We start from the raw sequence: 16692 nt of genomic DNA, 5'->3' as shown, positions 1-16692 counted from the left end.
GGCAAATTTTTATTTTATTTTCTATAAATTAGTATTTATAAGATTTACGAATTGATGTGTGAATGTGTGAATATAATGTTGTGGTTTGTTTGAAATGCTAAAAATTTCAAGCTCTCATAAAGTACCATGGCAGAAGACGCATACAAGAATGTCCCTGTTACCACTTCAAGTTTCTGAGATTGGAAAGAAATTTGGTTTATGCACGATTGAGCACCGTGCCATAAGTATAAGAAGAGTATAAAAAATATTTCAAAAAACCATAACAGTTCAGGGGAAAACTCATAGGATATCACCAAGGCGAAAATTGCCAAGAAAACTATAACAATTGAAGTAAGGCTAATTATATAATATAAATAAAAGAAAGTGAATGTATAGAAAGCGAATTGAAGCACATGTAGGTGGATGCTGACGATTTCGCATTACAATGTTAATATTTATTAACAATATTATACAAAATATCAAAATTTCGCGACTGGAATGGTTTGAATTTCCCATTTTCAAGAAAACTTCTCTCAATTGTTCAAATGTCTGCACTGGATGATTAGTAAACTATTCTGGGTATTCTGCAACGTTTGTTTGGTAAATTCTTTTACTTCTGATGACCAAGAACATATGTGTTTGTTCAGGATAAGACACCTCAACGCACAATTAAGTAAGGAACTAGATTAATTTTGATAATAATCCATTAGATCAGAAATTATAGTTTTACAGTTGAACCTTTAGAGCTTTCAAAAGTTACAACGCTACAAAAAATATTCCTAAAAAATAGATCCGGAAAAGTTTTAATCCTAGTAACCAGTCCCAACACCCTATTTTATTTACGACATGGTCATTTGTTTTTTTCTATCAGATTAATTCTAAAAACTGTAAGCGTTGTAATGTTCGTTCTGAGATCTACAAAAATATCACGAAGTTTGGCAATGTTTCACCTAGTCTCAGTATAATATTACGCAATAAATCCTGTCTTAATAAATAAGCGAATACTCATATCAACTAAGCTCAAAATTTAAAGCAATATAAAGCAGCGCAAACGTACAATAAAACTACAGTAGAAGAATGCTAACTACATTGTTATATATTGAGGTGTGTTAGTAGTAGGTCAAAGGGCAAAATATCTATTAATTATTGTTGATATCGTAAAATTAGTTGCACGGTACTGATGGAAATATTGTCATGATGCCATAATGATTAATTAAGGTAGGTACATATTTGGACAAATTTGTTATGAACACGATATTGCCAATTTTGGAGTTTGTAGGGCAATTGTAAGGTGCAGTAGAGTTTCCTTTGAATCATACATTTCTTATTAACCATATTTTTATATGAAAATATAAGAGTCACGTCGTAGGAAAACATCTCTTATATACATACGAGTAAAATAATAATAAAGAAAACGTGGAAATCTCACGATATATAGTGAAGGACGAAATCTTTATTATTATTTCTTCGAATACAGACGCAGATAAGGAAATATCACATCAGTAATGAAGTGTTACATAAGTCTTTGACTTCTCATCTGATTAATCATTTCTCAAACGTCTTCTTTGAGCTCTAAATAAATGTTTCTCCATTTTTTATTTCTCACAAAAAATGAAATTTATCCACAAAATAGGTATATGTGATAATTGTAATTAAATATCTTTTCACCAAGTTTGGAAACAAGAAAGAAGTCTCTCGGTTACTGAAGGCGGAGAAAAGGGCGTAAGGGGGATCAACTCGTATTATAATTAATTGATGTAAGCACCCTCGCATTGTTCTTATGCAAAATAACTTCTTTCAGTGTCCAGCTTCGTTTGCGGATCAAATTTCGAATCATTTTGTAAGGGGGTAGGTTGAAGTCACGTCGACCCGTGAACTGCAATATTGAAAATGCGCATGCAATCCGTCCTAAAATGATTCGGAATTTGACCCGCGAACGAAGCTGATATTCACCACTCAAAACTGTCGCCATGACTATTGGATCTTGACCTTCATTGGTGTCGGTTCATTCGATTTTGACTACTCTTTGATAAGATTACTTTACTGGTTGAATGTGAAAAAACACGGCACGCATATACGGAAATCTTTTTCATATCAGAATCACTGGAAATTAAAACCAATGATCCATGTGAGATGCTTATAGTTTTCAAAATATCTGATCGGCCATGTGAGACGCCTATGGTTTCCACAATTTTCGATATGTCACTACCATATCACGAATGCTGTTAATTGTTTTGGGGAGTGAAGAAACCTCAACTAAAAGACAAAATTGTTTCTTCTTTATCTTCCAAAATTAGGCATAAAGTAATGGTAAACCAATTTTTCCATTTTCTTCTTAAATCAACATCTAGTGGATGTAAAATGAAACTAAGTGACGTAGCTCAAATTTCGAAGAAGTCAAATGATAAATGGCTCTTGACTGGAGCAGAATTGCCGTTACCGTTAAAAGTGTGGACATATTGGTTTGCCTTCGTAATATCCAGATGTAATTTTTATATTCCTCAATCTAAATCGAAAGTATCAGTATTCTATATAATTATTTCTACAACACTACATAAATACTTGGGTCAAATTCAAAATATAGAGCCCATAAACACAATTTTAATTTTTATTATTTGTGGATTAACAGCACCAATGCGGTAATTTAGAATGCTGTATTTGATAGCTTTTTTTCACAAAAACATTGATAATTTTCATGATTTTGATATAACAGAGTTGTCATGTTTCCAGTGTTGTTGAAATAAAATCACAGCACTAATACATGGAGACAGCGTATCTCGTTTATTATTCAACTTTATGCTCATGCAGCTCTAAATACGATATCAGACTTAGGCAGATGACATCCATTGTTGACAATGCACTGCGTTCATCTATTTCTGAAGTTTTATCAATTGTTTTCAGAATATCGATGGATATATCCTTGAAAATCCGCCACAAGGAGCGATCGGCATATTTTTTAGAAGAGTCTCCAGAAGATTGCAGGCTGGTCGAAAAATTCTTCTCTTAATTTCCTACCTGTAAGACATCCAAGATGGAAGTGAATAACTTCACTGAAGCTGGTAAAAGTGATGTCAAATAGAGCAAGAAGCGCAAACTTTCTCTATGTTCCAGTATCTTTGAAAATCCGCTACTACGATCTGCACATTTTTTAGAACAGTCTCTAGAGGACCGCTGACTGCTCCAGTCGATGTTTGGGAATATCCTTACTGGTCGCAAAATTCTTCTCTCAATTTCGCTAAAGCTGTTTACCTATTAAACATTCCACTTCCTACCTGTAAGATATCCAAGATTGCAATGGATTTGACATTTGACACTTCATTATACGAAATAAAGCCAGTAGCTTAAATTTTTACGATTCATCTCACGGAGTAAGCATCAAAAAATTAAAATAAACAAGATATTATGTCTCTTCCTTTATTAAGAATTGAGTCAAGTTCTAGAAACAAATCACTTATTGGGAAAGAAAATCGGGGCTTAGTTGGCAATATCGGTTCAATACACAATACATATCTACAAAAATGTACCTTTTCAATTGATACAAAAGCCAGGTTAAATTGCTTAGCGATATTACAGGCTAAGCGATTGACCAGTGGTATCGTACCTTCCAAAATAAGAATAGTAGGTGGCGGTGGTAATTTCGTAGTGACTTCTGGACAAACGGTTGACCAGTTTTCGGAAGTCGATTCTATATCGGTCGTAGGATTTCTCTCCGTGCTATTACCATACAATTCAGTAGTAGTTAAGTTGTGATGTTCGATGACGATGTTATCGTAATCATAGTCTGCTGTCGAATTGTCTGAAAATTCGTTAGATTCTAATGAAGGACATGAACATTCGCAAGCGCCACCCACTTCTTTTTCAAAATCTAGCGGCGGGGCAGTTGTCTTATCTGATAACTTAACTGTTTCCTTGTGATGATTATCTTTCGTGTCAATTTCAACTCCAGGTTGGGATTTACCATCCGTAGGTACTGACACCGAAAGCACATATACAGATTGCCCATTGTTAGTATCGTCTGTAGCTATAGTTACGTTTACAAGAACTCTTTTGGAAGAGGACATGCTGGCAGGAAAGTCTACAACTTTAAAGTTAGGAGAAGGTTTGGGGTTAGATTTAAAATCACTAAAAACTTCATTGTTAGTAGCGTTATTGTATAATACAGTCGGTCCATTAATGCGGATCTGCTTCAAATCTTTATTTTCTCCCATAGGTAAAATAGATAAATTAGCATCTGTTAATTCTTTGGAATTGTCTTCTATTTTTTTGATATTCTTGTTATACCCTACTTTGGCTTTTTGAGTTGTTGACAATAATTTATTATCCATATTCACAATTTCTATACTATCTTGTGGTTCATCTTTAAAAAAGTCGTTGTATTCTTCTTTATCCAATTTGAAAAGCGAAGAATCAGACATATCGTCTTCGGAACTTTCTAGCAGATCATAATAAAGATTTTCTTCAGTAGCGTATCTTAATGTTTTTCTTGTAGTAGTTTTAGTTGCAGTTTCAGCACTAGATATCTGCTCAATTGAAGATTCATCGGTACTTTGAGTTTCCTCTGAAGACGGAACGGTTTCTTCTAAATCTGTAAAAATTTCTTGTGTCGTCGAAGATGTGATATCCATAAAAGTAGACGTACTTGTAGGAGTCGAATCTGTAGTACTATCTGTAGTAGATATTTCTTCGGTGGTACTATCTAACGCTGTGGTGAAATCTGAATTATTTATATCATGCATTGAAGTAACACTATTGGCATGCACACTAGTACTCCTAGAACTAATACTACTAGAAGTTGTGCTGTCAACTGGTAACACAAAAGCATGCGGTGATATTAAAATCTGTCTACGTTTTCTTGCATATACACTTTGATAGAAATTACCTCCCGTGTTAGAAGTCTTAGGTCGTGTCGATATCGATAAATTCGTTTCGGAAGGTGGTACCGTTTTCGAATCGGGTACTATTTGTGTATTATCCCCTACGAGTACTTCGCAAGGTTTCGTATTTTGATATGACAGGTTTAATAAATTAGAGGCTGAAAAATAAAATTAAAATTAATCATTTTTCTTACAGAAACAGTATGGATCATGACACTTAGATGGTATTGATGGGATACATAAAGTTACGGATTCACGGCAAACCAGAGTACGCAATTTTTTTATACCTGAAAGCATCCGAATTCCTATCCGTAGACATTGGTTTTTATCAAAATTGTTCGATACCACAGTTTCTAATTTTAATCTATTATTGTTCTTAAAGTTGTTCAGAACATATCTATCAATAGTCCATAATAAATTGCAATACCAACCAGCGCTGCTATTTGGTTCGTGTTGTTACAACTTTTTCCATCAGATCATCTCTGGCGCCATCCTCACATTCAATTGTGAACCATTTTGTTGATATATAAGGTGCGTCTAATATATAAATGTTTTAAAAATAATCATCCGATCTTATAAGGTTATTTTATTTTAAATATGTACCCCTTTAGATGTACTGCATCCAATAATTAATTTCATTCCACATTGTAGCTAGTATTTCTTGAGTTATGGATTAGATTGCCGCTCTAATATTTACGGTGCTCCCGTAATTCCATAAGTTGTGTGACTAACCAAGCTTATCTAACTTCTCGATGCTTGTAGAGGGATTTGTCTTTTGCCTTAAAATAGGCATCAGTTTTAGCAATTGCTTCTTCATTTGAACCGTATTTTTACCGACAAGCATTTTTTTGAGGTCAGTGAACAGCCAGTAGTTACCTGGGGCCAGATCTGGACTATAAGGTGGATGAGGGAGCAATTCAAAGTGTAATTCGTCATCGTTGCCATTGAATTATGAATCGGTACATTGTCTTGGTGAAACTGTGGTTTTTTCTTCGACATATTAGGCCGTTTCTACTTGATTTTTTCATTCAAACGATCCAGCAACTCTATGTAGTATTTCTATTGATTGTCTCTTCCTTTTGGAGATAGTCGATGAAAAATATCCCATGCGCCACCCAAAATACTGAAGCTATAACCTTCTCTGCTGACTGTTGTGCCTTTCAACGTTTCAGAGTAGTTTCATCAGCTGCAGTTCATTCAGATGATGATAGACTCAAAACACTGCTATGAATCATCAACACGTTGTTGTTTTTGATCGACTGTTTCAACTATTTCACGCAATTTCAATTTACGATTAGATATAACCAATCCGTGGACTTTTTTTATGTTTTTTGGAGTTACCACCTCAATTGGACGACCAGAACGTTCACCATCATCGGTGTCTGTATGACCACATTTAAATTGAGTAAATCAATAACAAATGGTTATTGTTTTGAAAATAACAAAAGTAGCTTCAGTTAAATCACTTTTTTCTGACATGGATTTGATTATGGCAGCGCCATCTGTATGTCAGTCACACGACTTATTAAGTGATGTTATATTCTCAGTAAAGAGAAAGGAACTATTCTATGAAATTGGACAGAAATTTTGTGTGGTTGCTTGTCCACTATATTCTCACATTGTGGCGGTTCAACTTTTACAAATGAAAAGTTGTCTCGTCACTAAAACTATTTTTCACTCTTTTTTTTACCATCTAGCTTTAGATTAACTCACAAAACTCAACAAGTGTTTGTTTGTCACTTTCCGTTATATCTTGTAGTATTTGAGATCTGTACGGTTCCATATGCAAAAGTTGGTACTAAATGCGCCAGACGGGTGTCGAAGGAATGTTAAGTTCCCTATCAGTATGTCGACTGAATGTCTTGTAGGGCTTGCTTGTACTCGTTTCTTATGCTTTGGAGTAGGAGAAACAACAATTTATGCGATACGAATTTCATGTTACACTGAAATGACATAATCATATACAAAAAAAGCAGTGCGTTGACAGAAGTTATCTGTTATCTTGGAGAAACCACTTGAAAATTCTTCTTTCCAACAGATTATTCTTCTAGGACATGAGATTCATAAATGGATAGCTACGATTTTCATAATAAATACTTCTTGAGTTAAATAATATCAAAAATTTTAAGAGATACCCACCGCGCTCTGATTGATGGTGAATCCGCAACTTTTAATGTGCCCTGATACTACGTACCAGTTTTATTAATTCCTGAATGAAAGAGACATGGCTTGAGAAGCATTCGTCGTATAGTTATTTTGAAAAAATTAGGAATTCAAGTATCAACACAATGGTGAGAATTATAAAAATTTAACGGGTCATAAATTTATAGGACAAATGCCGATATACTTATTATCGTGATAACCAAAAAACATTTGAACTACAACTGTCTGAATGGTTTCTTTCATTCAAACCGAAAATAATATACAATAATAAAACACACATGTATTCGATTTTTAACGTTTCTATAGAAAAACGAATTTCTGAATAAGCAACTGTTCCATTTATTATATCCATTAACAATGTTATGCGAAAAATATCTGTCGAAATGTCAACCGTAGGTACCTTTTAAACCAGGCCAAATCAGATTTTCAATTATCTGCCACTCGAGCGTATTTAATACCCGAAGATATCCTCTCCAAATGGGGTCTTGCCTTCTACCTGAGAAACTTTTCAAAAAGAATGGTTGCCGTCAATACCAGCGACAGAAAGATAAAAAGTCTAATGCCAACCGTTCTACGTGTACCATATTTTTTATTTTCATTAATTTAGAATCTTTTTCCGTATATCATACTAAATCGATTGGAAAACTAGTTTATTATACAAGGGATATTCACAAAATCTAATAATAATATTTGTCAATAGAATATTATATATCTCAACAGTAAAATTCATTTACCGAAGCAAGTTTTGAGATTTGAGATTTTTGAGTCACATTGAGTTAAATTTGGTGAGTTGAGTTACTGTTTCGATTTACGCGCACGGTTCATATATAATAGTCTGTGTCAAATTTGATTAGACCATATGTACAATCATTCGATTTCTCAACTTCTTTTCCTAACCAACTTTTTTTGTCATTTTATTGATATTTCTGGAGATGTTTCAAAATAAACCCAGGGAGGCACACCTGGAGGAACTGATGGCTGCGGAAGTAGCTCGTTCATAGTTTTTATTTGTTACATGATGCATTTTCTTGGTGAAAAAAACTTTTTTTTTACACCAGAGTCCGTCTTTTGTTATTTCCTCCAACGATGGGTCGAATAATATATAATAATAGTAACTGGTAATTGTGTTTACTTTTTCCAAATAGTCAAAGAAAAAAGTATACTATCCGCAACCTTTCCCACCCATTGTTGCGGTTCTGTTCGCTTAGGAATACTTTAGCCGGTCAATTTTGCATACACAGCGCAATGAATGATCCATTGGTTGGTGCAAGGAAACACAGCACCCATTTGAAAAAAAAACTTTTCCATGTTCAAATGCTCACATCATATCTCACCAAGACGTTGCTTAAATGCTTAAAAACAATCAACAAACGGGTTCGGGTTTTTTATTCATCCGATGAACAAAATTTTGGTTGATTTCTTTGAAAACAAATTATTGGAGGGATTGGAATCATATTTAGACGGAGAGATGGAATCAGAAGGAGACAAAATTGAGTATTAAAGAAACATTTTTGTATCTTTTATTGTGAAAAAAGATACCTAGATAACCTAAGATCATTTAAACACTATTAAGATGCTTTATAATTTATGTATAGTAAGTAAACAAATTTTATGATACATTAAATATCTAAGACAAGTCTTTCTAGTTGAGTAATAGAAAAAGAAGGCAAGAAAGTGTTGGTGAAGGTTAATTTTACAGAACGGCTGACTACGGAATTCATTTGCAATATTTGAATACACCTACAGATGTGCATATAAAACTCATTATGGAAAAATTTATTCCAACTTTATATTCAATCATATGATAGTTCTATAATGAAGAACCTTTCTCATTGTAAGTGCATTTATAACAGAATACATGCAGATATTATCAAAATAGTTCTCTTTAAAAAATATTTTTCCATTGGAAAATTCCTTGTCAGTGAAATGGTTATTTTTGTTTGTTTTGTACCTAGAAATTACCTCTTTTCAAATGTTAAATTGTTTGAAGTCTTGAAACTTTTATCATACCTGAAATATATGAAAGAGCCGCCGTTAAGACGACAGAGAGCATTATAAAAGCTATTGCCGTACACTTCCACGTACACTTCGACGTCAGTCCTTTCCTAAAATGGAATCGACTAGCTTGAGGAAAATGACTCGAGTTGGGCCTTCGGACGGGCACTATAGGGACCTGAAATGAAAAATACGGAAATTAAAAAAAAGATATTTCCTATGGTACACCTCACTTAAAAGAACCTCATTTTATTATTCCATTTTTCCATTCATCATTCATATATAGTTTATTTATAAATACCATGAAATTTTAAGAAATTATGAAAAACTTAAACTGGTTCAAAGAGATGGTTGAAATTAGTTAAGCAGGGGCAGCTTCAGCTGCTTCTATTACTTTGTCTCTCCGGCTTATTCGTGGTCAACACTAATATTTGTTCCGATTGTATCCACATAATCACGTAGTATTTGCCGTTAAATAATTTTTTTCTATACATTGTTCATTTTATTATTATTCCTCGGAAGTGTGTTATTCTTGTTTATTGGTGAAACTATTATAGTTTGAATTATATAATGTACAAATGTATGAGCCAGATATTTCATTTTTCCCAAGAGTTGTAGGGGAACTGAAAGTTTCTAGAGAAATAAGGCACAATTCTAAAGCAAACCAATAACAAAGGATGACTCTACAAGTTTTTGTACGATAATCCCACATTCTTTTCTTATGGATTATTTCGTTTTCTATGAATATGATAAATTTATTTGAAGGGTTAATTTCATTGTTAGATGTCATTGACATACAAGCACAAAAATATGATCAATATAATCCCTTGACTCTGGGACTGTTTATTATTATTTGTATAGTATAACAAACTAAAAATGAAATTAGTTAGGCGCGTATTATGAATTAAGGGACTTGGATACTACTATAAATATAAATAGTACAATAAATTTATTTTTATTTTGTCGTCTGGAAAAAAGTAAACACCTTACAAAAGACCCCAAAATCTTCAACAAAGATCGACAAATGGTATAAAACCTGAAAGATGGAAGATAAACAGCGGCAAAGGCCAAGCCGTCCTCTACAAAATCCAAATGCGCCACCGAACCGACAAGAAAATATCAATGATGAAGAAGTCCAGGGGACAATCAAGTACGTCACGTATGCCACGGTAGCATGGAGCAACACAGAACATACTTGTAAAACCACAAGGAACAAAGAGGGGCCAAATAAGACAACAAAGAATATTGGATTTAATGGGTACCAGTACAGAAAATATGTTTGAGGAGCTTGAAACACATCCGAATGAGGAATTAAGGCGATTCAGGAAATATACTGGAGAAGACTACGTGAAACATGTGAGACCGAAGAGACAATTGGATCTATAGGTTAGGTTAGTTCGTGAGGAGTACAAAAACAATAAATAAAGCTTTGTGAAATATTGAAAAGCCAAAAGAAGATCCTAGGACTCGAGTTAACCCACCAGAGGACATGCCTTTAAACGATAACTCCGTACTTCATAAGCAAGAGCCGAGTTAGGCATCTGGGACAACTTCAAAGAAGGCGAAGGAGCACTCGGATTACCCCTACACTTTACGAAGATAAGGGTGTATAGTATCAGGAACTAAACCTTCACGAGAAGAGAAGACCTCCTGGAATCTCCCAGACAACTAGAGGAGAGAGGAATGTCCTGTTTAGCCTCCATCCGTGGACTTTGTCTGAAGGTAGATGCTTAACGGAGCGAGTTTACTCCTGGGTGCAAATATTTCCCAGAGCCTTTCCAATTCTTCAGTCAGTACAAACAGTAACCATAGAAATACATTATGATCACAATTGACAGTTTTACTCCTACAGATGGAGTAAAACGTTTGTACGTATTTGAGAAAAATAAAAGTTGTGACAAGGTTCAGGTACCATAAACACATCGACTAGGACGATAATCTATTAAATTGGAAGTTATTAATAACATCAATAAGATGAATAGTACACAATAATTTCTTCTGTTTGGACGATATTTTCTGGAATCGAAGACAACAAGTTGTGAACAGGCAACACAAACTTAACTTCACGTTTGCTAAGTTTAATAGGAAATTTCAATTCATAGAAATGCAGAAAATAATTACTTGGCACCAAAACTATTTCCATAAAATGGCAGAAAATTGTAAACAATCCATCTGTACTTTTCTCATTCATTAAAAGAATTGGTTGATGGTTACTATCAAACTACATCAAGCCAAATACATTTATCTAATACGGCTATGAAATGGTTTTAGGACTATATCATTGGGAAAATTTCCAGAGAATGTATTATGGTACAAAAGAAGTTATGCTACGCGCCTCAATAGCATTTAATATTACAGTGGAGCGTGTGATATGTACTCCAGAAGAAGATGTTACTTACAAGCATAGAATAGAAGAAAACCACATGGAAATTAGATACTGTTATTCAAGTTAGGGGTGTTAATAGTAGCAATATTAGTGACTGAAGGAAGTAAATCATTTTATGAGGTACTTTGGATCAATATTTTACCTTAAAAATATTACTATCAAACATACCAGCGATGTTGAACATACTGTTTACGCTACCAGTACACTAACACTCATAATAACACTGGCTGACTGAAGTTTTTAATTCTGAAGACGATAATTTGGTTATCAAAAACGCGTGTGATTGTAAGTTTGATGTAGTGGTATTCTAAACTCTGTGTTCATCAAGAATATCACCTCCAAAAAGTCCAACTTAATATATCAGTGATTTATAAACAAAAAATGAAACAAATATTAGAAATAATAATTATATTAGAATATTAATTAATAATTCAGTACCGCTCTTTAATATACTGATTATGCAGATGACTACTTTCATGTTCAGTATTTTGGCCTATAATAGGATTTAACTAAATTTTGGAAGCGTTACAAACAAAATTTGGGTATTTTAGCAAATATGTTTGTCAAAGGATATCCTACTATATATTTATTACTATTAACATACCGCGTGTGATCCATAGGGCAAACTCCCGCACCTATCGGAATTTTTCATTTCTTTGGAAGGACTGCAACACGGTGAATTCGAAGACTTGTAATCTATATTCGGATTTTTGTTGGCGTGATCTGAAATAAAAAAAAATAAGATTCGATTATGATACGGATACGAACAGATGGTTGACGACGGTTACAGATTGATGAATTGATTTTTAATTAAATAAAATGTTGGTAGTTTTCAGGTAGACAGTGCGAGGTAGGTGATGGTAGCGATAGCATTTTTGAGAAAATATTTTGTTGAAGGTTTGTCATGAATCCAAATAGTTCGACAACAGTGATTCTTTTAAACTGTTATCTACTGTTTTTTTTTTCAGAGCTCTTAATTAATACATTTATTAAAAATATAAAATTAACCTTTTTGAAACATGATACATAAAACAGTATACTAACCATTGCATTTCCGTTTAATAATATAACCAAAATCAATGAGAATTGAGAAGGTTTCGAAATACCAAGTATATTAAATATTCTTTGGTCCTCGTAAGTTTTATTGAAGATTTTTTTATTAATTATCTTTTTTGAACAATCCCCTAGAGTAGTTTCATTAAAATTTTCAATCATGTGAAGGATGTTCTATTTGAAAAATGAAAATTCCTAAGAATAGCTAAATCGAAATTCTCATAATTCTAATTAGACGGGGAGGGGTGAAAATTATGTAATTTCTGCAAATGTCGATATTTGGTTGTCATTTCCAGCACACAGAAAAAAAATCTTAAGATTATTGGATTTTTTTGCAAGGGTACTAACGCATAAGTTGGGACCAAAACCATTTGCGGTATTTATCCAAACTCCATTAGACGTTTGTTAATGTTAAAGATGGTTCTTTGAGTTCAAATCTGTTAATTTTGATCCCTATTGATCAAGATCAAGCATTGGATAAAAACTTGTCGGCCATCCAATAACCTTTGCAGTAGTTTGAATAAATAAAGAGCAAATGTTTGAGATCCCCATAATCAATCGGAATAAAACACAGCTATCACATACAACGTATTGCTTCGATGTTACAACACAGAACCGTTTTTGGATCGTTTGATCACTGCAGACGAAATATGGATTCAATGTAATATTCAAAAAAGTGAAAATATTAGATACAATATCAAAAAGGCGCTTCTGTGTGATTGGTGAGGCATGCACGGACTACTGTAACCTAGACAAACTGCTAATGCGGATCTTTATTCATTTGATCAAATGAAATCACTTTTAATTGAAAAATATCCTCCGATGGTCATCAGATAAGGCGCTATGTTGTAACATGATAATGCAAGACCTAAAACACTGAGTTGAGTTGGGAGATACTTGCCTCACTCGCTCGATATCGAACCATAGGAGTTTATTTTATTCCAATCGCTACATCTTTCTTAATAGCATACAATTGGAACATTTGTCGAGATATTCCAATTAAAAACCAATTGATTTTTATCGGTACGGCATCGAAAATTTGCACACTAGATGCCGAAATGTTGACAAAGACATAATTGATTAAAAATGAGAACTTGTTCGGAATTTTACTGATTCCACTGTTTACAGCACCGCTACACAAACACTCACGATCACACTGTCTGACGCGCGTTTCGATAACCAAGTTATCATCTTCAGAGACTGAAATAAACTAAAATCTAATAAATTGATCTGTTTTATACTAAATTTCCCCACCAATAAACCTTCTCCCGCGAAAATTAATTCCAGCGGGTAAAAACCCATATTCATAATCATTCTTTGAGTACTAAACTATAGAGTGGACTGAAAGGTTTTGGCCCTCTGTCCCTATTTAAGTTACTCTTACATCTAGCAATTTCTATGTATTCAAATGCATCGAACAATTTATTATGGGATACATTTTTTAACAATTTTATATTATTAGTATTCATGCCATGATTATACTGGCAGCGTGATCGGCAATACTTGATTTTCCGGTCCGTCCATATTTTAAATGAGCTATGTGCTCTTCAAACCGGACAATAACGGATCTCTTAGTCTGCCCAATATACTTTCCGTCACAATCACCACAGCTAAATATTCCTTCCAATCCTTTTGTATAGAGAGGATTGAAAGGTGTCAGAGCAAATTTTTCTTGTTTTTCACTTTGGGTTTGGAATAATGTGGTTTCACATAGAGATTTCTCAAACCTACGACGATTGATTAACCTTTTAACTTGTTTATTGGTAGGAAAATTCAGTATAAAACATGTAAGTCAAGTTTTTAGATTTTAGTTTACCTTCAGTCTCTGAAGACGATAACTTGGTTATCGAAACACGTGTCAGATAGAGTAATTGTGTGTTATAGTAGTAGTTGGTGTAGTGGTGATGTAAACAGTGTATTCAGTATGAATTTCGTCAACGGTTCCAGAAATTCCAACCTAGTTATTCGGACTTAAGTTGTTTCAATTGAAGTTGGGAATGTTATATATTTATATTCTCGGTCCACAATATATGTTGATGGAACTTTTGACTATAGTGAAGGTTCTTCACACAGTTGTTTGATATTCATACATGAGTAAATGGTTATTTACACGTAGTAAGTTTATTTGACTAATAACTAAATGACTACCTATTGTATCACCTTTAATTAATTATTGTTATAATATAGGGTTAAATAAAATTTTCTCCACTTGTTTGCTACTTTGAAATGGCTATTCAACAAAGTGCAAGTAGTGTATGACCTGAAATCGAAATTATAGGCTTGGGTTTCATTGGTTGAGAACTGGTATTGGAGCGAAGAGACTGAAATTGACAGTTGGTTACATAGATTCATATTTTGTTGGGAATAACATCAAATATATCACGAATGTCATAGTTCACACCTAGAATATTTTGAAGGATAAATTCATACATATAAAATTAAATAGTATTCACATTCTTGTTATAATAAAAATATATTAATTGTTAATAGAGGCACTAATATACTCCAAATTTAATTAGTATGTATAAGTAGATTGGATGTATCCCTTGACTTCAGTGCCGACCTGATCCTTATCACTTACGTCCAAGTATCATGTAGGATTAAGACCCCTTAAAGTTAAAAGTTACCATCGCACGGATATGACCCATGACAATTAATGATAACTAACAAGACAATTCTACTTTAAATCATCTTTAACCAATTGAAAAACATCGATTAGAATAGTAAAAAACATATTTTATTCAAGCTATAACATAAAACTTTGAGGAATTTGATCAAGATTGACAATTTCAAAAATACCAAAGTTTCATAATTTTCAAAAGAAAATTTAAAAAATAGAATAAATGAACATGGTTGTATTGTATAGAATTGAAGCAACTTTGAAAGTTCCTCAAGTTGTGCTTCTGGTCACTAGATACATGATACGAATAGTTTGAAACTATCATAAAGATCTAGCACTCTATAGATTAAAATTGACCTGGCATATTTGCGATGTTTTCACCAAACTCGAAATATTTTAGTTGGATCACTGGAAATAATCAATAAAACCGATTAACTTTCTTTTCTTTCATTAAAATAATCTAACTATTTCCTCCATCTCTGGATATAATTTTTGTTTTTAGTTCGCTATTTTTTTCAATTTACTTTAACTGAATTATCTGTATCTACTCTTTTTGATTTGAATTTTATAGGCTTCACTTTCAGTTTTCGTATTTTAATGATCTGTAGGTGTGGTAGATCACGGTTTTTAGTTTTTTAACACATGTGCATGAAGTTATTAAGATATTAATCTAACAAGATTCATTTCCAATGAAACATACTCACAGTTTTTAATTTATAACAAAAGTATGACTAACGCGAAATTGAGAGAAACTCTGAGGTTAAATGTCTTCTACTCCTCCTATTGTTGGTGGGAAATTGTAATTATTAGAAAATATTGATTCTTCTTCATATTTGACACTGTATGAAGATAATTGAGTAGATTAACGTAGCCGGGCGGCCTGGTTAATATAAAGGTAAAGATAAATATTTATTGACATTTTCTAATTATTTTCCCCTTTTTGGATATTTCTGTATTTAAATATTAAAATATTAATCTCGAAAAACTACTGGGAATTAATTGTCTCTCTCGTATTGCGTTCATATCAGTTAAATATATGGTTCTCCGGAAGGCGGAGGTGTTTTTTTTACATTAATAATAGCTTTTCCTGAATGATGACAGATAGTAAGAGTGGTTATCAATAAAAAAAATAATAAAAGAGGTCTTGTGGTACAGTATTTTTTTAATAGAATAAAACTAATCAACTAGTATATAAATGATAAATAATAAAAGTTATGGAATGGAGTTTATTTTTATTAAAATATCAAATGGATTAATAATACTACCACATAATAAATAAAACGAGAACAACTCGTTGTTACGTTTTCCTTTAAATATTTTGAATATTCCTTTGTTCACGTATTGTGGTAGAGTAGTCACTTCAGATTTATTTATTCGAACTTTCGAGGTTTTGAAGAAATTAATTTGTTATCGACCTCCCACTCCATTCAAGAAATGCAATAAAACCTCGAAATTGATTCGAGTTCTTCCTCTACCTATCTACACTTCAGACTTTATTCTTTATATTCGCTGTTCTACAGCTGCCAGGTTGGGAGTTTCCACAACAATCACCAGACTACAAACTTAACATCAACTCTAACATTTGGAAATCCAGTTGGGAGCTGCAACCATCCCGGATTTCC

General features: G+C 33.1%; 1 protein-coding gene across 17 annotated transcripts in view; it reads right to left on the bottom strand.

The window, feature by feature from the left end:
* LOC130892046 (teneurin-m) overlaps positions 1-16692 on the bottom strand; it is a 770493-nt gene that overhangs the window by 25747 nt on the left and 728054 nt on the right. For 9 of the 17 annotated variants that reach the window (XM_057797233.1, XM_057797229.1, XM_057797232.1 and 6 more), the window contains 3 exons: positions 12002-12120; positions 9027-9189; positions 3581-5011 (listed from right to left, as the gene is read on the bottom strand). In XM_057797233.1, the coding sequence (XP_057653216.1) occupies positions 3581-5011; positions 9027-9189; positions 12002-12120 (1713 nt within the window). The remainder of the gene's footprint in view (positions 1-3580; positions 5012-9026; positions 9190-12001; positions 12121-16692) is intronic. The other 8 variants (XM_057797243.1, XM_057797244.1, XM_057797241.1 and 5 more) reach the window with 2 other exon arrangements.

Source organism: Diorhabda carinulata, chromosome 3 (genome assembly GCF_026250575.1).
Source record: "Diorhabda carinulata isolate Delta chromosome 3, icDioCari1.1, whole genome shotgun sequence".
Taxonomy (NCBI): domain Eukaryota; kingdom Metazoa; phylum Arthropoda; class Insecta; order Coleoptera; family Chrysomelidae; genus Diorhabda; species Diorhabda carinulata.
Note: the sequence above shows the minus strand (reverse complement) of the source record. Positions and strands in the feature narration are given on the sequence as shown.